This window comes from Anticarsia gemmatalis, chromosome 5 (genome assembly GCF_050436995.1).
Source record: "Anticarsia gemmatalis isolate Benzon Research Colony breed Stoneville strain chromosome 5, ilAntGemm2 primary, whole genome shotgun sequence".
Lineage (NCBI taxonomy): Eukaryota > Metazoa > Arthropoda > Insecta > Lepidoptera > Erebidae > Anticarsia > Anticarsia gemmatalis.
The window spans coordinates 4,943,905-4,968,183 of record NC_134749.1 but is presented as its reverse complement, the minus strand read 5'-3'; the positions used below and the strand labels follow the sequence as shown (position 1 = coordinate 4,968,183).

Sequence of the window (24,279 nt, the reverse complement as noted above, 5' to 3'; positions counted from 1 at the left end):
GCGACGTAAAGCTGTGCCGAATTGATACGTAATGGAGTTAAAGCCCCCAATTACGACGATGAAAAGTGTTGCGATCGAACTGCCTGTTATGTGTTTATTTACCTTTGATTGCTTGATGTTTCAGTGGAATGTTATTGTCGTGTGCGCTCTTACAAACAATGCGTTCAAGTATGTGGAATGTCACAATGTCGTTCTAAGATGAATGTTTTTAAATAACGTATCGTCATGCCATTTTTCTTAATAATTATGATCGACATTAAAAAGTAACTAAAATCACTTCTAAGTCCTATCTCCACTAAAGTTTATGCCTAGTTTGAACCGTCACAAAACTTTCTCGTTTACATACATAATTATGTTTGTAGATACATACATGTAGGCAGGATAATCATATACACACACAGGAAAAAGAAATAAGTATACAAATAATAATGACATGAGTGCGTACGTCTTGAATATTTGATAAATGTTGTTGGTACGTAAATACACGCATTAGGTGAGCATTGTTTTTTAGTAATTTGTTGTATGGTAGGCTCGGCGCGGGCGGTGCGGCGCGACGTGACGGTGTCACGTGACTCCTCGCCCCGCCCGCCTAATGTTTCACTCGCGTTACTGTGACAACTTCTACCTTTTACCAAATTGTATTTTCGTGTTCGGCCGAGTTTTCCTTATAAATACTGTCATTAAGACAGCGACACGGTGACAGCTGCTAATGTTTGTGGAAGTATTGAACCCATTTGTAAATAATGTAAACAATATATGTTATGATATTAACTGACACCGCATGAGATTGGAATCGATTTTTACTTTAGAATTCGCCGCACTTCGACACCGGAATTCATAAACAGCGGCAGTGATACGGCCGAAAAACTTATAATCCAATTTAATTCTTGTAACAATATACACACAGACGGTAAGTCCCATATGTAAGTAGATTGATAAATTCTGAAGTAAATTATATAGCTCGAACCCATATGCTCGGGGTATTAAACGGATAAAGTATAAGCCCACGAATGATGTTAGATACGACTATAACGACAAGAACTTCCACGAATAAATTAGTAAGAGGGGAATTGTGGAGCGGGCAAAACGCTTGTTATCTCCATTCGCAATTTTACAGCTCCAAGGGAACAAAATCTTCGGAGTAATTATTCGAATTCGGAGTTTGAGGGAATGAGGAATAAAAAAAGGTACGACATTTTTATACAAAATTGTTCTAGAACAATTTATGAGCAGGTACACGTGTGATACGCGTCAAATGTTAAAATGTAAAGAGAAAAATGTAAGCGGGCGTTTTATCAGCGTTGGCGGCGTTGAAAGGTGTCATTTGGCTTGTCCGATATCGCATCCGTAAAATGTACATAGCTCACAGTGGCGACAACTTTAAAATGGGCCCTAAAAGACGAGAGGAGGGTAGCGGCCGCAGCGTCATTACGAGGCCCCACGTCATTTGTTTATTAAACATCCTGCGAGGTGGAACAGAATAATGGCACGGTAGACTTTGTCACGGCCGCCTTACCCCGAAATTAAATCGTAATGATGATGCGAACCTCACTCGCCGCCGTTTTCGGCTCCCCCGACCCCCGGTTATTAAGTCCCGTGTCGTCTTGAGGTCAAAATGAATAGGTTTTTTAAAAGCCTACGGTATGACAACTGTCATAGTTATGAAAGGAATCGCGTTGAGTGCTCCACCGAGCTTACATAGAAAATGAAAAAATAGGACGTTTTTATACCGGGAAAAACAATTTTGTAACAAAGTGGGTATCTATGTACGACCTTAACTTACTAATAGAATTTGGACATTTAAGCCAAGAGAACTTGAGATGCTCGTACTCGAACTTATGGAAGAAATCATATGAGTATAAAGATTCTCAGTAATATTTTTGGCAATAAACGAAGTATAAAACTAGAACCGAGATTCTTAGTTTCTTGGTAATTATTGTTGACTTTTTACTTTACTACTTGCCCGAAGAAATAATCAGCTTTACGGCCTCCACCAGTTCCGATTCGTATTATTATATTTTATTATACAAAAAAATAATATTTTAAAACGAAACAGATTCTTCTAATAATGTTTTAGGAAGACTTAAGTAGGAAATTGAAATTATCAGCAGCCACTTAAGATTTATTTCGGCTTCAGCGAAAGAATTTTAATTAAAAAGTTTCTAGAAATATTCGCAAAGAATATGTAATCTGTTGTTAGATGAATTCATAATTGGCCGTTAATTGTGTCCAAATTAGATGTTCGAACAAACTTTTTAACGTCATACCTTCGAAATTGTCTTCAAGAAAATTAATTAAATATGCAATTGTATTTTTAGTACCATACTATTACTACCTGTTTTATTGAGTCCATTTTTTTATGAAGCTTTAATAGACCATTTGCAGAAAAGCAATTTTTATGCTGTATCACCAGAAACCCTACAAATATCTTTATAACGTTGTCATGAATCTACTCTGGAATCTATTATTTCCTCTGATACTATAGCATAAATAATTTCCATTTCATTTCCGAAACTGATCGTGTGGTTTGAGAGTAACCAACAGTTCCCGTGGGAGACGCGAGAGGCGACTAATGGATAATACTCGTTATATTATATCGGCAGGATGTGTTAAATACCTGTTTCTATCTCTAAGATAACTAATACTAGTAAAATTACTCAGGTATTTCTTAAATAGTTCATTAGTTAAAAATAAATAGAGTTTCAAGTAATTACAACCGAGATGTTGAACATCGATTTTTGATGGAAAAAGTAGGTAAACCCAAATAAAGCACAAAACAGAATCAACCAGATTCCGCCCTCCCGTATTCAATTAACTGACGTGATTAAATTTTTACGCGACTTAAAAATACTTTCGAAGTTACCTGCCACGCTTACTAGTATCCACTCCCAACAATTTTATTAGCGAAAAAGTTAAAACCTTAGTACGAAAGATTTAATGAATTTGTATTTTAATGGAGAAATTATGTCTGGAAGTGTTCTAAAGGTGCCGTTACATTTTAGTTGGGCGCTGTTGTTTAATGGCGAAAGCATTATGGGTTAATGACATAAATAATAATCTTTCCCTTTATTAACGTGGTAAAAATAGGATATTACTAGGATAATAAAGTGCACGTCTATCTCGAACGACGGTTTCATGAGGCGGGAAAATAAAACCAATATAGAATTACGGGAGCCCGTAAATAGAATATTTATGCGGGAATCTTTTACCTATTCACATGGCTCGATGATTTGAAATGGCGGATAAAGCAATTATGTGATTCGCACAATTTATATGAGTGATGTGTTAAGAATGGTACAGTTAAGTTGATATAGATCTAATGTGAATAGTGAACTGTATTAATCCTAATAACGTCAAGTTTAGATTACATAATAAAGTATACAAAAAACAACGAATCAATTTAGAATAAGCATCAGAATCACATGTTGCAGGTCATGTATAATTGTTCGTTGATAGATACTAGCGTGATTGGTATTCCAACAAAGAACAAACTATGCCACTTGAAGTTCACCCCGACGAGAAAAATAGGATTTCATGCAGAGAGGCAGTCGTCCGCGCCAATTATCCCCGTGATGCATGCAGAACGACTCGAATCAGATTCTGTAGCGACCTGTGTCAGCAACTCCAAGTACAAGCATAAATCTACACAACATGCCCTCCCTCGGGAATAAGTGTGGAGTAATTTGCGAACACACACGCTTGCTTCGTCGCGCGAACATTAACTATTAAATTCGTTGCATATTAAACTACAACCTTAGCGCTGTAATCCAGATCCTACCTGAACGTAACGTTCACCATCTCAAGAGGCTCTTCAACACTTCTTAACTAACTTACGAGTACACTATACGAGAATCAATATTCTACCGTGAGCCGTTTTTTAGTCGAATGGACGAGAAATGACAAGGAAAACGAATTGGACCGAATTGAAGATAGGCAACAAATGAGATGACCCATTCACGTCAAGGGTGCAAATCTCAGGTGATTTGAAAGTTCTCAAAGAAAGGAGAAGTTATGTCGAAAAATGCCCTCTTTGTTTCCGACAGCCAACAGGCCCTCTCTGTTCTGGTCGAGAGTACGGAACCCCACTTGACACGCTTCATTTTTACCTTTTCTTTAAATTGAAACTGGAGCGAGGGTGCTCTTTCTATGCGCCGTGTATCAGCCTTCATTATGAATTAACAAGATTTTTCAGAACATTATTTTATAATTTAAACTTCCTCGGTAATCTGGATAGATTTTCTATCATACATGCGACTGCGATCCGCAGACGAGCGTGTCTAACTGTTGGAAGTGTTAAAACTTGTATGAAACAGGATTTCTCAACATTTACAACATAATCACTGACCGAAAAAACAATACAAATCCTAAACAAGTATTGGACTTACATTTAGTTAACAAAAACTAGTGAGGAAATTGAAGCGATTATGCAAGTTGCTCGCTCCGTGCGGTTCATGTAGCAAAAACCGTTGTAATAGCGGTGTCGAACACATATCAAAATATTTCCCATAAAATTTCCCGTGTTGGTGGATATTCTACGTGCTCGGAGAACAACTTTTCCCATCGGGTGCGGTGCACTGCGGCCGTGGCAATGCACTTTCGCTGACCCCTTGCCTCCTCCCACGGCGCGCATCTCCCTCACTCTCACAACTTTCTTCGTGTGTTGTCTCGCTCGCACATGCGGTTGCGCCCGCGCTTCCCGGGTACCGAGGTAATAACATTCTACGACGCGGTACGCCGCCGGAGTGGAACGGGTTCTGTCGATGACTTCGACGATTATTTGTATGAAAGACAATGGTCAGTGTATATGCGTTTAAGCGGCTTCTCTATAGATGCATTGATACATGTATATATAAACTGTTAATTTAGAGTTAAAGGATACAAAATTTATATCGTCGCGGTTTCAAATCAGTCTAATTTTAAAAAAACAACTTTCATAATTGTGTCTGTTATAGACAGAGTTACCAGAAAAATATTTTTCTTAAATTGCGTGTAACGGTAAATACATGAAATATGACACGATCACACGACGTTGAATTCGCAAGTTCATTTTCACCATCAACAGGATACTAGAGAAGAAGTAGTGAAAAAAATAAACGTGCCGTCAATTCGCGAAAATAACCGCCAGTTTCCAAATATACGAGCAATTGAACAGCCGCAGATGCAGTCGCCGTAAGTGGAATAACTTTCTTGGTTACGAGAGCGTCTCGGCTGTCTTTGTTAACGCCCTATACAGTTACGCTTATCTAGTTGCATTCCAGGTGAATAATCTTCTCACACGATATTCTTAAACTTTAACTAGGGAGACGGCAAACCTCGAACACGTCAGACTGCATAATGTTTTATGTTACGACTTATGTCAGTTAGTCTCCGCATTTATGCTTGTATTTATTTTCTGCAAATTAAAATTCACTGTCGTCTGTGGAACATTTACTGTATTGCGAACCTGAGTCAGGTTACGGATTACGTGGGTGAGCCCTGGAATGGTCCAGCACAGTTTGCAAGTGCGCTGTTAAGTGTGCAATTGGGCGTCACAGATATCTCGACTTTATCTATCAAAAATTTAGGACGACATTCGTTAGTATCACACTCAGGGGGACGTCGTTCTAGGCTTGCGAGCATATCACCTAGCGTGCTCCAAAAGGTTACAACTATCGCGTGACATTTTTCGTATTATGAGACGTAGGGCCAAGGATTTGGGTGCACATTCGATCGCGTAAGCAGTGCCCGTACAAGGGAATGCGTCTGGCAACATTCCATCGCACAATGAGTAATTTAAAAATTCAAAAACTCGTCGAGGCTCGGCGTGCGCGAGGTGAGGCGATCCAACGAGTGCCGCTCTGCAATTGAGACTGTTATCTGCCTGCATGCTGCTGGTACACGACTCACATACATACGAGGGGAATAATCCGCGCCACTGAATAACACGGTTACCTAAATATAAGCTCAGCTATCGAAACGTACGCTGCAATCGAATAGAAACGTATCGAAATTGTAACTACAAATAAAAGCGAACGATTCGTTACAATATAAGTTCATCTCTTATTCCGGGTACATTCCCGCGGAGGAGATCAGCGCAGAGCACCGGAAGGGTTTCTTCAATCTAATATCGAATGGAAGTAAAAAAGGAATGGGTTAGATGTACGTGAAACGCGAACTCATTGCTAATTGGTAAACATGCAGCGAACAAATTGCGCGCGATCGCCCGCCGCCGTTAGCTCTACTATTTTTAAATGAAATTCTTTCCACTCATATATTCCAAGTACAATTACATCGTAGTCCAGATACGTTGGTTTTTGGAATTCCCAAACAGGTTGTAGAATTTGATTGCGATTTAATTATTCAAAAGTCATTCGATGCATTCTATATGTCGATTTTGTACAAGTTTTGTAGTTTCAATCATAAATTTGTACTTCTGTTACAGATACTGCTGCACTGCACAATGTTTTCCTGTATTCACGCCAAGAATGTTGTATAATCAATGTGATACTATATTATCAAGTCTTTACGCCTAGGTAAGTAGAATGCGTTGACAAGAATCTACAAAGTTAGAAAGATGAATTCAACGATATATGTATATTTAATTATTACGTAAACTCAGTTTTTGTAATAAATAATAAGCGGTGTTAAAAGTTAAAAACTAGAAATGAAATAATTACAGTTATTAGTAATTATAAACTCGAGGTGTACGAACGAATCTTGAGACTTAACCAGCTTGAAAATGGTTCATCGTTAGCAAGATAAACCTAGTCCTAATATTATTTACAGCAGAGTTTAAAATAGCTTGATTGCTGGAGTTTAATTTCCTCGGGCCGGGACTTTAAGTGGGAACTTGAACCTTAGTGGCGGGACTTAAGTTTCAATTTAGCGGAACGGAGAAGACGTAGATTTGGTTGCAGGGAAAATTGGACACTGAATCGGTATGCGAGAGTTTAAATTCATTCCAGTTACATTTGAAGTTTTTCGCCGACGGGTGCAATGGAAACATGTTAGAGAGAGGTGGTAAAAACTCGGCCGTAATTAGTCTTTGGATCCGAACCGTGAACAGATGCGGGGGGAGGGTTGAGTGGCCACGAAGTACGGAGGGCCGGTGCGTCCGACTACCACTGCTGAATTACGTTTTTCGATGGCTACGAGAAATATTTTTGCTATGATTTGAATTTTGTCTGGAAGTTGAAAATCCTCATTATTATCGTTTTAAGGATTCCCTTCGAATGCCATTGTTACAAGTACGACGGTCGAGGGTATTAGAAACATAAGTAACTCTTGAATGCATAAAATGTAATTGTAGGACAGTATCACGTTAAAGGAAACTAGAAATTACATAAGTTGTAAGCAGTCGAGGCAATCCTGTCTGGATCCAAGAAATTGTATTAAAAAGTGAAATAAAAAATATATATTTACGCAAGTGTAGGAGTCCGCAAAAAACGCGGATAACTTTTAGCGAAGTACGACTCTCGCTTTGATACTTCTACAAGTATGAAAAAGTCTTGTTGATTAGCTCTTGGACTTTTTATTTCGACGTATCTTTTACTTTTTTCGTCTTATTACGATTTTGAACAACTTTCGTGGTCCTTCAAGTTTTCCGTATAAAATAATATTAGGGAAACAAATTTGCTAACAAATAGACGATTCATTTGGGCAAGTCGCTTATTTTTTGGAGTAAAAATATCTCTGATCTACGTCAATGACAATGTCACTTTTAATCATATTTACATTTATTTTTAGCCTATTAATTAAATTGCGAATTTATTAGGTATGCAAGTTTCGAACGCCTAAGGAAATATCCCACGATCGGCATTAACATCTGGAGAAAGTAAGCGATAGATAACATTACAAGTTATTCCTTCACCTTAGTCCGAAACACTAAGTTATATTACAGTACAGTTCTACTGGTGAAAAGGCCAATAAACAGCGTGTTCACATGGAAACCCTCTATAGATTTGAATGATGAAATGGTCGTGATTTTACAAGTGGCAGTGTGAACACGATAACTTTTGAATGGAACTCACCGTTTCGGACGCGATGTAGCGCCCGTTGCTGCACTCAAGTAGTGAAGATTCACTCACCTGCGAACAAAAGAGATATATTGTTACGGCTTGTTCGTGTAAAGCGATTCCTGGTAAATTTCGCGCGCGAAACAATAGCTGCGATTCCATGGAATTCTATGGGATAGTGCCGGTTAAATGGTATGGTTTAAGCAATTTCTTTGTATGGGTCCGTTATGTTTCTTTTTTCAGAGCGTAACTGTTCAGTACTTACGAGTTTGTTTACTACACGTGTTGAAGAATTTGAATTCTAGTTGAGCTCAAGCCGCGTTCCGCTATTTTACAAAGATATTTAACACCACTCATCATAATTAAATTCAAGATGTAGACATACAAATAAGTAAACTATTGTATAAAGACGTATAGAGACTAAGGACAACCCTATCAACAACAAGCGTCAGCGAATTCAAAACATACCCCGAATTTCACTCTCACAAAACAAACCAGCTAAGCAATTCGGACAGAAACAACGAACGAAATTGTAGATATTTTCAATTATCAAGTGCAATAGCAATTAGCCGCGTCGTATATTAAATGCGCTGCATTGTTTACACAAACAGTAACTAGTTGGTAACGTTGTTCCGTTCACGATTCATAGGGGTGGAGGCGAACCGACCACAATCTCCGCTTAACTTCATTATGAGGCGAATTGCTAAACGTTCGTATTGTTGACCACGGCGTGGCCGCTAGCCCCGGCTTTAAGGGGTGGTTAGTCATGCAAATAGACATCAACTAGAATCAAGCTCTTGGGGATTCGGTGAATGCGTTCCTATGTTTTGGTACTAGAGACGGCAGAGAAATTGAATCTACCGCGCGTGGGTGGACGGGCTATGTTTTAAGTAAATTTAGGGTAAACGGATAGAGCATTGAAATATTTAGGTGACATTTCCAGCGCGATATTCAATAACGATCTACTTAACTAATTTACTACAATCTTCAAAATATAATCCGATCACGGAAATATCAATAAGAAACAAACGTAATACAGTTTCATTACCTTCATAATCACAGTGACTTTTGCCAAAGACTGACAATAAAAACAAATTTCACTTCTAGCGACGTAAAATGGAGCGGAATAATAAATCAACGTGTTACTTCAGTATGTACGCACTTCGTATTGAATATTGCTAAACTAACATCACTTTCCTAGTACAATTTGTTCATAAATTGAGCGATTCAAATAAGCCATTTACAACAATGTTCCAATTTCGTACACATAATTGTAATAGATTATATTTCACGCGAAATGGGTTACCATTTTCTGCCTTGAGTTAGGTAAACGGTTACCTACAACATATTAGCCGTATACCACTCGGTCCCGTGTTCAAATTCCTATTAGTCCGTCATTAAACTAACCCGAATCTAAACAGCTATTGTACCGAAAACTGAAAGTCGATCAAACGGGACCAGTTTAAAGGCCAAAATGATTTTCCGCTAATAAACGTTTAGTTCACAAAGGACGGTACTGGAGAATGGATTATGGATCTCCGTTATTAATGCTGCTCCAATGTTGTCGTGCATAGAAACTCTCGGGGAATAATGGTGACGCGACAAACGAACATCGGAATTGTTTCGCTTTGGACGGACTATGGAACAATTTCATGTGACGTATTTAATACGATAATACAGTTTGATACGACGCGATGAAATTTCCATTTGACACGTCTAATTCGATGTAGTGTTATGACATAGAACATGGCATGTGCACAAGAATGCAACGAATAAAAGGATTACTCCGAAGCCTCTTGTGAAAAATGGAACAAAGCAAGCCATGTTTTGAATTCTGGTATTATTGAAATCCAAACAATGAAATGGAAAATAGAAAAATGCGCCGGACCCGCTGTTATTAATACATTCTGCGAATTGATTTCATGCGAAAATGTTTGTTATGCTCAATTGCGCAATATATTATTTTATTGGAAAATGTTATATTAGGCTTAGAGTGAATTTCGTTTCAGCAAAACAAAACATTTTACTCGTAGTTTAATATTTTTGGATGGTTAGTAATAACATTTATTTTGCTTAGTAGGCACATGTGCCTTTGTAACAATACTTTAAAACTATATTATACAATAGTAAGATGGTAACGCCATGGTTCGATAAAAAAATGCGTTTCGTGACGAGAATTCAAGATAAAAACATAAAAATTAATTGAATACAAAAAAGGAAGGCGACTTGTTATTTTAAATTATGCTTTTATAGATTTTTTATGTTGATTGCCAAAGCATAAAATAAGAACAATTCAAAGAAACATTGTATAGTAAATCGTAGTGCCTATACACATACGTTGATCAGTCAGTGAGTGAGAAGTCAAGTGGCAGTAGTTATACGCTACGCTGAGCGTGAGCAAGGCTCTTGTGTACTAAGTCCTATTAGTACCGTATTGATATCCTATTAGTATTACTTATAGCTGCAAAAGGTAATTACATGCCTTTCCCGTGATTATAATCGCAATATGGGAGGCGATTTCCCGCTATGAGCCGTTTGAAACAATAACATTTTACTAAATTAAGATGGACTCAAGACCTAATCCCTTCTTCATTATGGGAAGTTTCTAACTTTTATTTATTTATAGGACTTGGACTATTTATTTCAACAGCCAATATATAGAATACTTATAGAGTAGATATTTATACAAAAAGATTATGTGCTACGATGATTTTAGAATTTCACTTTCAACAGTTTCAAACAACAACAGGAAAGTTAGCGCGCGAATCAGCTCACGATATATTCTTCAGGATTTTCGTAGTTACTCTCCTTATAAAACAAATGAATAAATGGGCTATATTGATATCTAATTGGGTTTAAAAACTAATTAGTACGCTTAGAAACATTATAACCTTCGCATTGCATAACTAATTACATATCTTAATATTAATGTAATATGAAACAAAATCCGGTCATGCCCTGGCCGGGCACAGGTTGGAGTGCGGCTATTGCAACCTTATCAAACTAATCGTGTTACAACCGTATAAATATCAGATACCAAAATGACTGCAAATATATTGTTGAAATACTTTCTAAACTAATATTCTAACATGATAGTATTCAGACAGAATAAACGTGAAACGAAAGCCCAAAGGAGCAAACTTTCTTCAAACAACTAACTGCACCTAAAATTTTCTCACACAATTTCTTGACAATGTACTTATAAAACTAGAGGGGTATTTTCAGCGGGAATGATGGCGCTTCGGGCTGATCACAAGTTAATGCAAGAGAACTTGTTGCACCGTCATCTCTTCAAAACTTGTCTTAACTAATTACACGAACAGACCCATGTTTGCTTTGTAAATGTGCGATGAACTTCTCAACTTCGTATACGTAAAATAATGTGTGCGAAATGTACCAAAGTTTCGCTGAAGACCTGCACTTAAGAATATTAAAGACCAAATGTGTTTTATTTTATAATGGTTTTGCTTTGTTTGTTAGACTCCACGATGTTCGTAACTAATAATGCATTGAGTGTGAAATAAAAAAATAACAATATGAATATGATTTAATTTTAATATAATGTTAATAAAGTTGAGTTCATAATAAATCGTTTTAAATGAGACATTCATTCATACTCGTAGATCAGTGAATGAAAAAGATTAAAGAAAGTTGTTGTAACAAACTACCAACTTCTTCGATAGAGACGGGTTTCATAAGTTCAGCGAGTGAGCTAAGTCGAAAGTATCAATAAAGTTATCGAGACCTATCTGTTTAAGGAAATCTGATGTTGATCACACATTCATATAACTTATACTACTTCCAACTTAATGGTAAATAAATGGCCGCATAGAACAAAGAGAATAATAACGTAAAATAGTGGTAGTCACCCCATGTTCAGTTCATTACCCAGTCGCCGTCGACTTACGTCATGCAATGTTCAAAACTTAATAAACTTTAAACAATACCCGAGAAGATGCGTCGTCAGAACTTCTAAAACTTGAAGTGAAACAGCCAACCGACGGAGTTACGCCCCTATTAAGATACACAATGTGTCTAATGTTTAATAACATACCTTCGCAATATGCGTAAATGTAATACCCTGCCAACTCACATAGAAATACTAAGCCTAAGCTTATATGAGAAAATACTTTGACCGAGAAAACTACTTTTATTTACCGGTATGCTTCTACCGAATAGTTTTACGACAAAGGGACGTTTTCAATTTCATTAAACACAACAGAAAAGATCAGATCGAAGTAATCACAGAACTGCTACGAATTAGTTTTGACGTTTTCAAAGGAGACATACCGGGGTTAAACAAAAATGTAGTGTGTTCGGGCGAGCCCCCTCCGAGGTCCGTGGCGATAGCCGCGCTCTTGCTCTCTTTGATCACGGAATACTTGGCGACTTCTGTCGTCAATTTAAAAACTTAGCTTTGTTCGTGCGAGTTGTTTGACCACTTCTTTCTTTGTTTCAATAGGAGTAGGCACCCATTTGAAACGGTAAATTAGGAAACATTTTGATTGGCGGGTCACACGACACCGATAAACTTTTGGGTCTCGTTTCGGTACAAACCTTTTAAAGAAATTACACGTTTCACGCTTCTTCCTTTTACTTCAAACAATTTTATTCATTTCGCAATTCGCTTTAAATGAAGATAAGTACAAAACGTATTTAAGTCCCTTAATTTCACTGTAAGACTGTACTGCATTATTTTCTCCCCATATAATGTGAAACATTTTTTAAATTGGGCCATAAAGCGAAGCCTTACCGAGCCAACCTGGCCAGGTAGGAGGAAATTTAATAAAGTAACGTCTATTTTATCATGAATTATTCTGGAAGATATGTTTTGAAAAATTTTAAATTAATTCGCGATGTCTCAGGCAGGAATGTGAAATACCGACACCCACAGCTGAGCCGGCGTTGTTGGGTTCAACACGGATATTCCCGTGTAAGGAAATGGTTCCCGAAATAACTAAGTAAGGAACGTAAAATTACACACACGCTCAGTTCCGAGTAAATACCACACGTGTTCAACGCAATGCGTATGACGCCACTAGTAAGTAAACAAACAGGAAACTTATCATTTTATAAGTTGCTCAACACACGACTATTCTTTGATTTTTTATTATTAGTTACAGAATCGTATAATAAACTTTAATGCCTTATTAAATGTAACTTTGATGGAGGCTATAAAAAGAATGTGCAATCTGGTCGAGATTAAACATGAATACATAATCATAATACGATAATTCTGTATACGTACAGAGTAGTTTTATTACTTTTTGAGCGTTTATCTTTATTAATCCTTTGTATGCCTTTGCAGTTTCGAGGCAGTACCGTAATCTCATCCATTCAAAGCACGTCGAATGTTTATTAACATATCGACCATAAAACGGACAGGCGCGAATCTGTGTCGATTTTTTCCGACTTTCCGGTGCAGACGGCTATTCATCGAGCCTTTTTTGCTATCGCTTCACAGCCTGCCTATTTTCAGGAAAAAAAAACGATCGATGGTGTTTACACAAAGAAATACAGGTAGACTTACACCCCTTTACAGGATGGTTCTTTAATAGAATGTCGGCATTACCGTTCCAGTAATAATCCGGAAAGTGAATGCGGTATAAAAATACTGAAAACTAAGTTTCAGTAACAAGAAATTATCCCTGAAATTGATCTGCACATCGAATATTACTATTACGACTTTTTACGATTATTTAATAAGTATTAAAAATTTTAAATGCGAAGTTGTAATTTTTGTTATTTATGAAGGCGTCAACTGTTATTAAAGCACGTAAAAGTCGGACGGAAGGGCGTGTTGTTAAATTGCGTCAATGCATAAATAATATCACAGAGTAAATAAACACGACGGAAGAGTTAAAATATGACAACGAATCGATAGGAATGAATAACATCGCCATACGATTTCAATGTTTGTATTCCCGTGTGTTTGTTTAGCATACAGAGGTATGAGACGACGACCGGCGGATTCACAAGTATCCGCACAGACGGCTCCGGCAAACACAAGAAAATGAAAATAAATAAAAATCTCACTTACAACGTTTTGCGACACAGAAAAATGAATCTGTCTAAACGCAAAAGGGGACAAAAGATTAATTGAAAATCGATATAGGGACATACCTTTGCGAATCTATCAAAATACACACAGTTCGCTTTGAAACGATAACGTTGGACCGAATTATACTGTCAGTCATGATTAATGCGGACTTATGACATGCTTTATTGACTCTTCCGCCGTGAACGCTGACGCTGCAAATAAAAATAAAAGCGCCGTATCATTCGACGATGCCTTTGTATTAACTAATTAAATGAAAAGATGATTTATTTGCATTTCATTTACTTACCTTCATAAGGCTCCGGACCTGAATAGGAAAATAATGGCGCCTTACAAGATCATTAATATGTCTGCCTATCTGCTTGAGAAACTATTTTCAAAAACTGTTTGTAGTTAGAATAGATGGTAATGAAGCGAACTTGCGATAACATGTTTTTCAATTGAATGATAAGTATCGAGCAAAGGAAAACCGTGTAAGTACAACTAAAAATGCATTTCTTTAACCGAGTGTGAATTAGAAACTAGGGAGATGAAAATTACTTGATAAAGCCTGTGATACCGCAGACTGCACCGTAATACCATAATATTGCTTTCTAGATCCGTATCTTAAGTGAAGGAAGTTTACGTACTATTACGAAGTTGCATCGTTTTGTTACAAATTATGGACTATATTGAACTAACTTTTTATTTGTAAGGTAAATAAAACATCAAAATATTCGCAAACAAATGGCGCACGTAGGGTATCAATTACCTCAATTTCACCCTTTTTTATACAAATTCAGAACCATTAATAGCACTGGTTTATTTGAAAACCATTAGCGAGCCGAATGGATACGGTTTGAATCATCGATAAAATGAATGGCTGTCTTTCACAAAAGCCCCGCGATACGGGTCGGATGTGAAATGGAATTATTAATTTAACTTTCTAAAAGACTTACTATATTCACATACGATTAGATAAAAAATGTGGGGTCGGAAAATTAAAATTACAAAATTTTTGCAGGTGTCACTGACTCCGAATGATAATAAATTATCGACGGGGCCCCGGATTTTTTTAATTACATCTAATCCGATACAAAACCGCGTAGAAGAACACAATCAACGTTGGGTGCGCAACACTAAATCAAAACAAACTTCCGACTGGATCCCTTTTACAAACTTTCTAAATAACGGCGAACAATCTTTTTCATTAAAAATCTCCATGAGCCCGATTATTAGGGAAGTAAAACGCCTCCGGTGGGCCGGCCGGGAGTTTGAGAATATTCGCTTTAGCCCAAGATTTCCGCGAGGTCAAACTTGGGAATGTTAACAGATAATTACGGGCAAGTTTTAGCTAGCATGAGACATTTAACAGATGCTTTATTCGGGAGCGCGCGGCCGCGAGCGTACGATGAATGCTAATGAGACGGCTACGTGCACGAATACCGCTCTTAACTTCCTAACAATAAGCGTCGGATTTGCGTGGTTTATCCCCCCCATCTGAGCTTTCGGGAGCCGCCCGTTAACACATTTGGACTCGTGTCTAAGGTTAATTAGATTAGTATCCAACAATGCTACGCAGATGTTATATAAAAACAGATTTGGGTACATCACGCGGTTTACTTTACAATGAAAATTAATGATAACGTCCTGTTGATATTATTAGTGTATCTTGTTTGAGGTTTCATCGATAACAATAATGGAACGCCATCAGAGCTGTAGTATAAGTGTGAATAGGGTCACGTCGTCGTTGAAGGGTTGGACACTTGGACAGGTGTCCACCCACAATCCGTCAATCATTTTATATTAATCTAACAAGTAAGATATGGATTGTCAATAGATGGACAATGCGTAAGTTACTTTTGAAATACCTAGTAATATTTTTGAGGTCTTAGACGCTGTTCGTAGCAACTAGTTTTTTTCGTATGAAGAGTGTTTGATCAAGGGTATGGTGTCATTTTCATTATTTAGTATGTTCAAGACTAAGTGTCGGTATCTTGTGTGTCATCTCGCTCGGGGAGTCGTCGTGAGGACTAAGACACCAGCAATTTACATGAGTTGTGACAGTCATACATCCTTCCGTAAGTTACGGGCCAATTAATATTACACGGAAACGGATATATGAGCAAGGCGCAAATGGTTTCATCACGCAGATAATTTAGTGTTGGCGCATAACTGCGCTAGGGGTGGCCCGATTCTATTTAAAATTTGCATCTACTTACTTTACTAATACAAAGAGCTCTTTGGCAGATTTCTATCCCATGTTATGGCATTAAGACTACATTTATACAACTCTGTATAAGACGTTAAATAAATGTATTTATGAATGAAATCTGAAGTTAAAAACCAGGAATAGGAAATAAATTTATGTCACATATTCATGGCATTTACTATCTATCAAGTGGTGTTAACCCGTCGAGGATTGAACACTCGGACAGAAAAAACCCATGTCGATAAATTTCTACATTTACATTTACAATAATTCAAATTCATAGGGTCAAGTTCATATTTGCTGAAGAAAATAGTCAATATTCGCTAATTTGAACATCCCTAGAGCGTGTGTGTGTTTGTTTGTGTTCAAGAGAAAGGCGCTTGCGTAATTTTGTAGTCGGCAGCCGTTTCGGATTATTACGGTTTACAGGGCATTGGTTTTATAAATAGGTGCTTCGAAATAATCCAAAGGTTAATACTCTGGGAGGAGAATCCTTGTTTTAATCTGTTTGTACATTTTGGTTCGGACAATCTAACCTAATCGAATTATAGGTTGAAGCGTCCAAATCAATATTGATGTTGTTATGAGCACGAAAAGAAGATTTTATAGAACCGCTATTTAATTTTAATAAGTTCTTTCAAACAGTTTTTGATGGTTATTCCCGCAGTAATAAAACTTAGCTACGAAGACTTCCAAATCTACGAATGAACGACTCCAAAATAAATAATTACTTCCTAAGTAAATGCAAGAAAATAAAAACACTGACACTTTCTTCAAACAGCCTACAAACTTCTACCTATTCACATTTCCTTCTTTCATTCAAACTTTAGCATTGTGATATTTAAATACTCGTAGCTCACATAAACCAAATCTCAGTATATTCTCAACACCTTAGATGACATGCTCGCAATCCTTGCAATCTGTGTAAAAGCTAATTAATGCGGGCCAGGAAACGGAAGGGCAACGGGTCGCGTCATTAGATGCATTATGCATCGCGTGGCGCATGCGTGGCATGTCAATTGTGGGGGCCCAGTGCTTGTGATGTCGCCGCCCCGTCTTACAATCTTCAAGAATCGAACAATATCAAATGATATTACGAGATCATTAATCAGTTTTGGAATTAAGAAAGTTTCGGTAAAAAGAAATTCATGCATTTGGTTTTTTTTATATTTGCAAAGCTAGAGTTCTAGGAACTTCACAATAAATAACTAATTTATTTAACTGTTTATCTATTTAAATAGCATAACGCTACTTAAAAGCTAATCATGTTTTTGTTGGGAATAAGGTGCACCTGTTATGTGACCGGTTATAATGGACAACACCAAGAGAGGTCTTCGTCCTGCAATAGACACAGGACATAAAACATAGCGTATCAAGAATTTTGTTTACATACATCATCACACAAACTTTAACTCATATATTTAAGAATGTCAAAACGACAAACAAACTCATCAAAATATATACAAGAAAGTAAGTACTTATTACTGTTTCTTCCACATAACACTGGACCAAAAATATGAACACTGTACCGCGAATGTTCTTAATAGTTAGTTACTAGAAGTACAATATAAAAGCGGTCGGCAACGCCTGGTTTCACTCACTCACTGATGGCTATCGTACTAAATCACTAGGTGTATGTGCTAACAAATTTATTTTTGAATACAATTTAAATACTGCTAAACTACTCTGTACTTAGAAACGTGTACGAGAGGAGTTCGAGTTTGAGATGGTTTTTTGATAGACGAAAGTTTTGATATGGAATTTTACGATGGTTTGTTGAACAAGGTTTTATCTATACTAATATTATAATACTTGATAAAACTTTGATTGCTGGTAAATGCAAAAACATACTTTTGAGCGTTCTATTTATGGGGCTTAGGTCATCAAAATAATCGTTTACTGTTACTATAAGACAGGTTAAGTAAAGAATTGCTTGGTAATGAGACACTTATAACGTTTAATTTCAAAAGGTATACATGTGAACCAGTTTGTTCTAATAAAACCACTCAAGTAGCTTTAAAACTTTTTTTACTTCCTTCACTAATTACACATCGGACATAGGGTGAGCATAAGCCCAAAAATACAAAATAAATAAATGCATTAGCGTCACTCAAACCTAAGAACAAAGAAACTAGTATTATTTATTTACGAGTGATGTCCCCAATAAACCCCCTACTTAAAAGGGTGCGCAATTAAGGGGGGTTACATTATAAGATATAGAAAAGGGGAAATACCTACTATATTATTCAGCTAATGCCCTTATGACAAATGATCGTAGTAATAACCAACACTTCGAATGATTAAACTTCTATCCGTTATATCGATAAATCTTGGGAAGCCTATTAATGATGTCGAGTCGAATATTTATAAGATAGTTGTAGTTCGTGGTTTTGATTCTGTTCATATATAGTCACATAATAAAGGTATTTTAGTAGTAAATGTAAGATATTCAATAGTCTTTTAAGTAACCGTGTGGGTATTATACGCAAAGGATATTACTACTGTCTTTTAGGCCGTAGCGTGAGGATATTAAATGCAAAAATATTTTTTCAAATACGACTGGTAGTTTATAAGACGAATGCGTTTATACAGACAAAAGCATGTTAAATTCGTATAAATTCTTAAGAACTGGTTGTAAAGCAATCTTGTAAGTTTTTCTACAAGTTGTTTAATTATTTATGCGTGTAATTAAATTAACGTTTTTCTGGTATTTACAATTAAATTGCAGACGTTGTACTACAATTTATAAGATGAAATAAACATGTAAATGGTTTCTCGGAATCTTTAGCTTTAGTCAATAAAATGCGAAGTCAATATAGAAACAAAAATAAAATAGTTACATAGACCTGACTATAGCAGTGAAAAATATATAATCAAAGATAAATAAGTTAATGTCTGGCTTATTTCAGACATTGCTTGTTTTAATGGGTAGTGTTAAACATAAGATATATTTTGTTAAAGTCATTCAAGCTTAGCTTTTTAAGATTCAATCCGCACGTTATCACGCACGGTTGCAGAATGCAATTTACAATAAATTATGTAGATATTAATAAGCGGGAAGGTTAAGGGTTGGAAATAATGGCGGGCCATTCATCGTCCGATAAATTGCCAGTGGAGACACACTCTAGCCAGATTACGTGCTTCAATATCCGGAGTAAAGCCGACGGATGGGCCAGCCCATTCCGCAAACGTACATTTTTTAATGCACTTCCAATGGAATACGGCTGCTAGGCTAAATTACAAAGGGGTTTGTTTTGTTCGTTCTGACCGGACAAATACGGTCCAGTTGATTGTTTTTTTAGAGCTAAAACAATCAGTAATATGCAGTATTGAAAATATATGACCGATGTTTTTTCCCTTGTTTTCAGTCTTTGTTTATCGGATTTTAAAAGCTTACTTATTTTGTGCACGGGAAATCTATAACATCAAATTGAAAATTCAAAATAGACTCATTATTGTACGCAGGAAAGCCGAGCAATAAAATGTAGCTCCATTTCATATTTAATTTGAGCTCAAATATTACGTTACTAGTATATACGTAAATCCTTTAACAATGAACTTACACGTACTGCAACAAGGGTAAATGATTCGTATCACGGAAAGCTATGCCGAGTGTTATACTCATTTTGATCGTATTACAAATTTGATGAAACTGGAAATATACAAACTGGAAACGAAAAATTATTTAAAAAATACATGCAATGGAAATGTATTGCTGCGAATAGTCAATAAATCAATAAAAAAATAAAATAAAATAGTCAATAAAAGGAGATGCAGTTTGGAGCCTAACGAACTTTGAAACTACCAAATGCATTCGCGCACTAAAACCCGGATTTCTTCCACCTAGGAAGACTAAAGTAGAAAAATTCGAGTATTTTCATTCAATTGATCGCATGATCGCTCGACCGTTGGATATACGAAAAAAAGATAAATTTCATTCGTGAGGTTATGAACATTTCCTTTAACGTAACAGATATAGGAGGCAAGGAAATTCACGATTTACGAATGTAACTGCAAAAAATATTCGTGCCGTTCGAAACGCCTCTTTCCTTATGAAGCCAATAGGATTTGGAATATCTGTCAAGGTGTATTGTACACGTTACGTGAAAGCTGAGCTGTTAATTTCTTTTATTCGATCAACTTCGAAATGTTTTACGCGGAATTCAGTTGCGTATTGGAATACGAATATAAGAATATTGTGTGAAAATACGTTGAATCAGTACGTAGGTACCTATTCCTGGTTCACTACATAGAGAATTAGAACGCGTTATATCGTATAATTTATATGTAATCGCTATCTACATACAAACTTACATAATTACCTTGTAACAAAGACAATATAGGAACTATAGCGCCAAAAACTTTATGATTTAAAGGTGATTAAATCCCACATAACAGATCACTGTCCCAAAAGCGAATAATGAAGTAGAAGTACCGTAAACCAGTCGTATAAGACTAAAATAAATAAAACTGGGATCATTATCAACATGGGTGTTTTCTAAGGAAATATTTGTATATTTGCGACGACGGCCGCTCGTTTAAACAACTAGATGGGTACTACCTACTTGAGCGTTTACATAGTAACTACATATGCAGTAGTGAAGATTTCTTACTCTCATTTGCCCTAAATCATCTCATCAGATATTGAAAATGTTTTTAGTATTAAGAATAATATATAGGTATCTTTTAATAAACATTTGTTAAAGAAAATACTTAAACTGTCATTGAAAATAAAATACCGACGCACTGTAATATAACAAAGATGTATCACAAAGGTATTTGAAACTTTCATTTAATTAAAGTAAATGAACTGAAAGCAAGCTTAAATAAATAACGAACTATAAAATACATTAAAATGAAATACCAACTTCTAAAACTCAGCAAAATTAATACAGAAACTAAAATATTAACTTTCTGTCTGGTCTAAGAACTAATAACACGTCTCAAGTAATACCGTCCCCGACAAACTTCGTTGTACAAATATTAGAGGAATCCGAATATCTATTTAACATTCCCTCCTAAGGCGATAACAGATTAACGCCAATATTATCCGTCGAACGCGACCGAACTGCAGACTCCGAGTCAAACCTTAACACTTAATCCTCGCTAAACACTATTACAAATACCACGTAAATTTATTCAGTGTAGATCGCTAATAAAACGGATAAACTTTCATACTCGTACGTAACGACATAACTGTTCCGACATAGCGCACAATTAACAACTCTACACCCAACAATATACGTGTTGTATTCGATAACAGCACGCGCAAATCTGCGGTGTCGGTGCAAAATGAGATACGTCGTTGATTGACAGAAGTCACGCTGTACATTGTATTAGAAGGATTGGCGCAAACTTAAACTGTCAGGCTCGTTACCAAGTTGAATGGGTCGGAGGCTTAGCACAGAGATCGGAAACTGGTGCGTCTTTGATCTTCATAACAGCTAATTAATTGGGTAAGGAAAGCTTAACCGAATGTATTGACGGGCCTAAGCCTCTAAGAGGCGCTGTTTAAACAACTTAAGGGACCGAGATTGTTTAATGATAACCTTTCAATACAAATTTTCTGGGCAACGGGTCAATAACGGAAGTCGGCCGTTCATAAAATTTATATTTTAAATTGTATCTGAAAAGCGAAACGTTGATTCTTTAAAATTTCCGTTCGTATTCTGGTTTCCAATTATTTTTAATATAACTGGAGCGATGGGAGGCAGATAAAAGGCATTTTCTGGGTAAAAAAAGAAAAAAATACAACAAAAACTTTTGTTAAAATTTCGGAATACATAGTTACCATCACGTACGATGTGATTGAAACAAGGCTTTAAGTAATAAAGAAATTCACATGAAATGAAAATAATTGACTGAAAACGGACTGTTTTTGTTTTACATTTTCTGTGCATTCTTTGATTCCATGTTTATTGGTAGTAAAAAAACAATTACTTTATTAGTCGTCGTTATCACTATAATAATTGAATCATTCGATATTGATAACCTTTGGCACAATTAAATATATTTTATTCTATTACCACCTGAAGTATTTAATGGCCATCGTCATTATCTTAAAGCTGATAGGAACAAAAATTATAATCCATTTGCAGTCGCTTTACGTGCCACATAATACGTGGTAACACATTGTATATGTGGTAAAACCGGACACTTATTTTTATACTAGCTTTAGGCCCTAAAACTGGAATATAACGAATAAAGATAAACTGGGGTGTCAATTCTTAATAAAACTCAACGCATTGTTCAATTATATTTGACGACTGCATGGAATCAAAACCGCATGGAAAGTGAATCATTGAATTTACCAAAACTATCAGCGATCAGCGTTTTTGAGAAATGTCCGAACCGATAAATATCCTGCTTTTTAACTTTTTTTTAAATCTTCGACTCTCCCACAGCTTGGCAAGGGTCTTCTCCCGAACGAAGACGGAGTAAGACTTAGGGTTCACCACTTAGCCAAGTGCGAGTTGTACTATTACACGCGAATTTTGAGGCTACGCTAAGTTCCCAACCGAACTCGAGCTGAATTATTTTAATATATGTTATTCGAGTATCAATGGAATATTATTCTGAAAATTTGTATAGAAAATAAGAGCTCTAGTTTACATTAGTATAGCAATATTTTTTAATAAAACAGTGAATTTTCCAATGATATTCGAAAAACTTTTTCCTACACGTCCTTTGTCATCGCGGGCTTTGAAAACATGCATTTTTACTGATTGCGTTTCAATATTAACAGAACAAACGTATGCACAACAGTGGGATAAGCTTTATGTGATCATATCCAGCCACCCTTTGACGACTGCGGGCTAAACAAATACAAAGGTTTTTTGTCCATTTTCCAAATTAAAAATAAAACCACTTTTGTTCTCATGAAATGAAATTGACGTCATAGTTGGAAAGAGACTTAAGTTAGTCTTTATTTTGGACATTTAGTACATTCTCACAGATTTACACCAGAAAAAAGAATACGGCCTTTATTTATAGTCCTTTAATGACATTTTCACTTCACGTAACGTCTATCAGGTTTAAAAAAAATGCATTTAAAATGACTACTTTTCAAAAATGACGTACAACTGCTACGAGTTTTTGGTAACATGAACCATGATTTAAATTCGAATTAGATTTTTTACGATGAAGTTAGTTACTTAGAACTAGTCAGTGGACTCAACGTCTAATACCTCCGTCAATTCGGAAGGAGACCCTGCCTAGCAATGGAATAAAAATTAGTTAAAAATTAAGTTATTTACGTTTTAATCATGAAAAAAAATATTTTTTCTTCCCAAACCAAAAAAGAACCATATCCTATATAAAAAATTGAAAATAAAACCGGCATTACACATAGTGATGTCACGTATGAAATCGCAATACAAATGATTAGTTATGTATAAAGTATGGACAGGTGTTGTTGTCGGAATGCGCTCGTAAAACCGACTCTATATGGATTTATTATTTAAAGTGCTCGACACCTATTGTCGTTGCGTGTTTGTATTGAGGCAGGTCGCAAATGCCGCGATCGCCATTGTTTTATTTACTACTTTTATTTTATATCAAGGCCGTGGACTGTTTATTGGCAGTAAACTCAAAGGCAGAAGTGGATTACTAATATTGTGAGTGGAAATAGGCTTGATACTTTGAAAGAATAGTAACAGTGTATGATTTGACTTGCTTCTGAATTGTTATGTTAATTCAAGTGACAGAAAAAATAAGCATTTGTCACATAAAATCGAGTGACCATTTTTCTACTACTTACTACTATCGACAATCGACAATGGGCTATCGACAATAATTATGAGGAAGTGACCAGCGCTAGTGCTCAAGCGTAGTAATCAAAAACTTATTTTCGCTAAAATTTTGAGCCGATAATAGCGACTGTAGAAAATCGCGCTACAAAAAAAATTTTTAGTTTCTTATAAAATTCCGTTCTCCTATTCTTCTATTTCTTCGATCTTGTATCTCTCAGTAAAGTTATAGATAAGTAATAATAAAAAAAATCTATTAACACTTTCAAGTATAACATTTTTCATATT

The 24,279-nt window shown here is 36.2% G+C and overlaps 1 protein-coding gene across 9 annotated transcripts in view; it reads right to left on the bottom strand.

Moving 5' to 3' along the window:
* Window positions 1-24,279, bottom strand: part of heph (polypyrimidine tract-binding protein 1 heph) — a 422,565-nt gene that overhangs the window by 131,138 nt on the left and 267,148 nt on the right. For 2 of the 9 annotated variants that reach the window (XM_076114252.1, XM_076114247.1), the window contains one exon: window positions 8,010-8,066. The exons of the other annotated variants lie outside the window; for them this stretch is intronic. Coding sequence is in view for 1 of the 2 variants with exons in the window: in XM_076114247.1 (XP_075970362.1) it covers window positions 8,010-8,066 (57 nt within the window). In the remaining variant the exon portion in view is untranslated. The remainder of the gene's footprint in view (window positions 1-8,009; window positions 8,067-24,279) is intronic. 9 annotated transcript variants of the gene reach the window in all.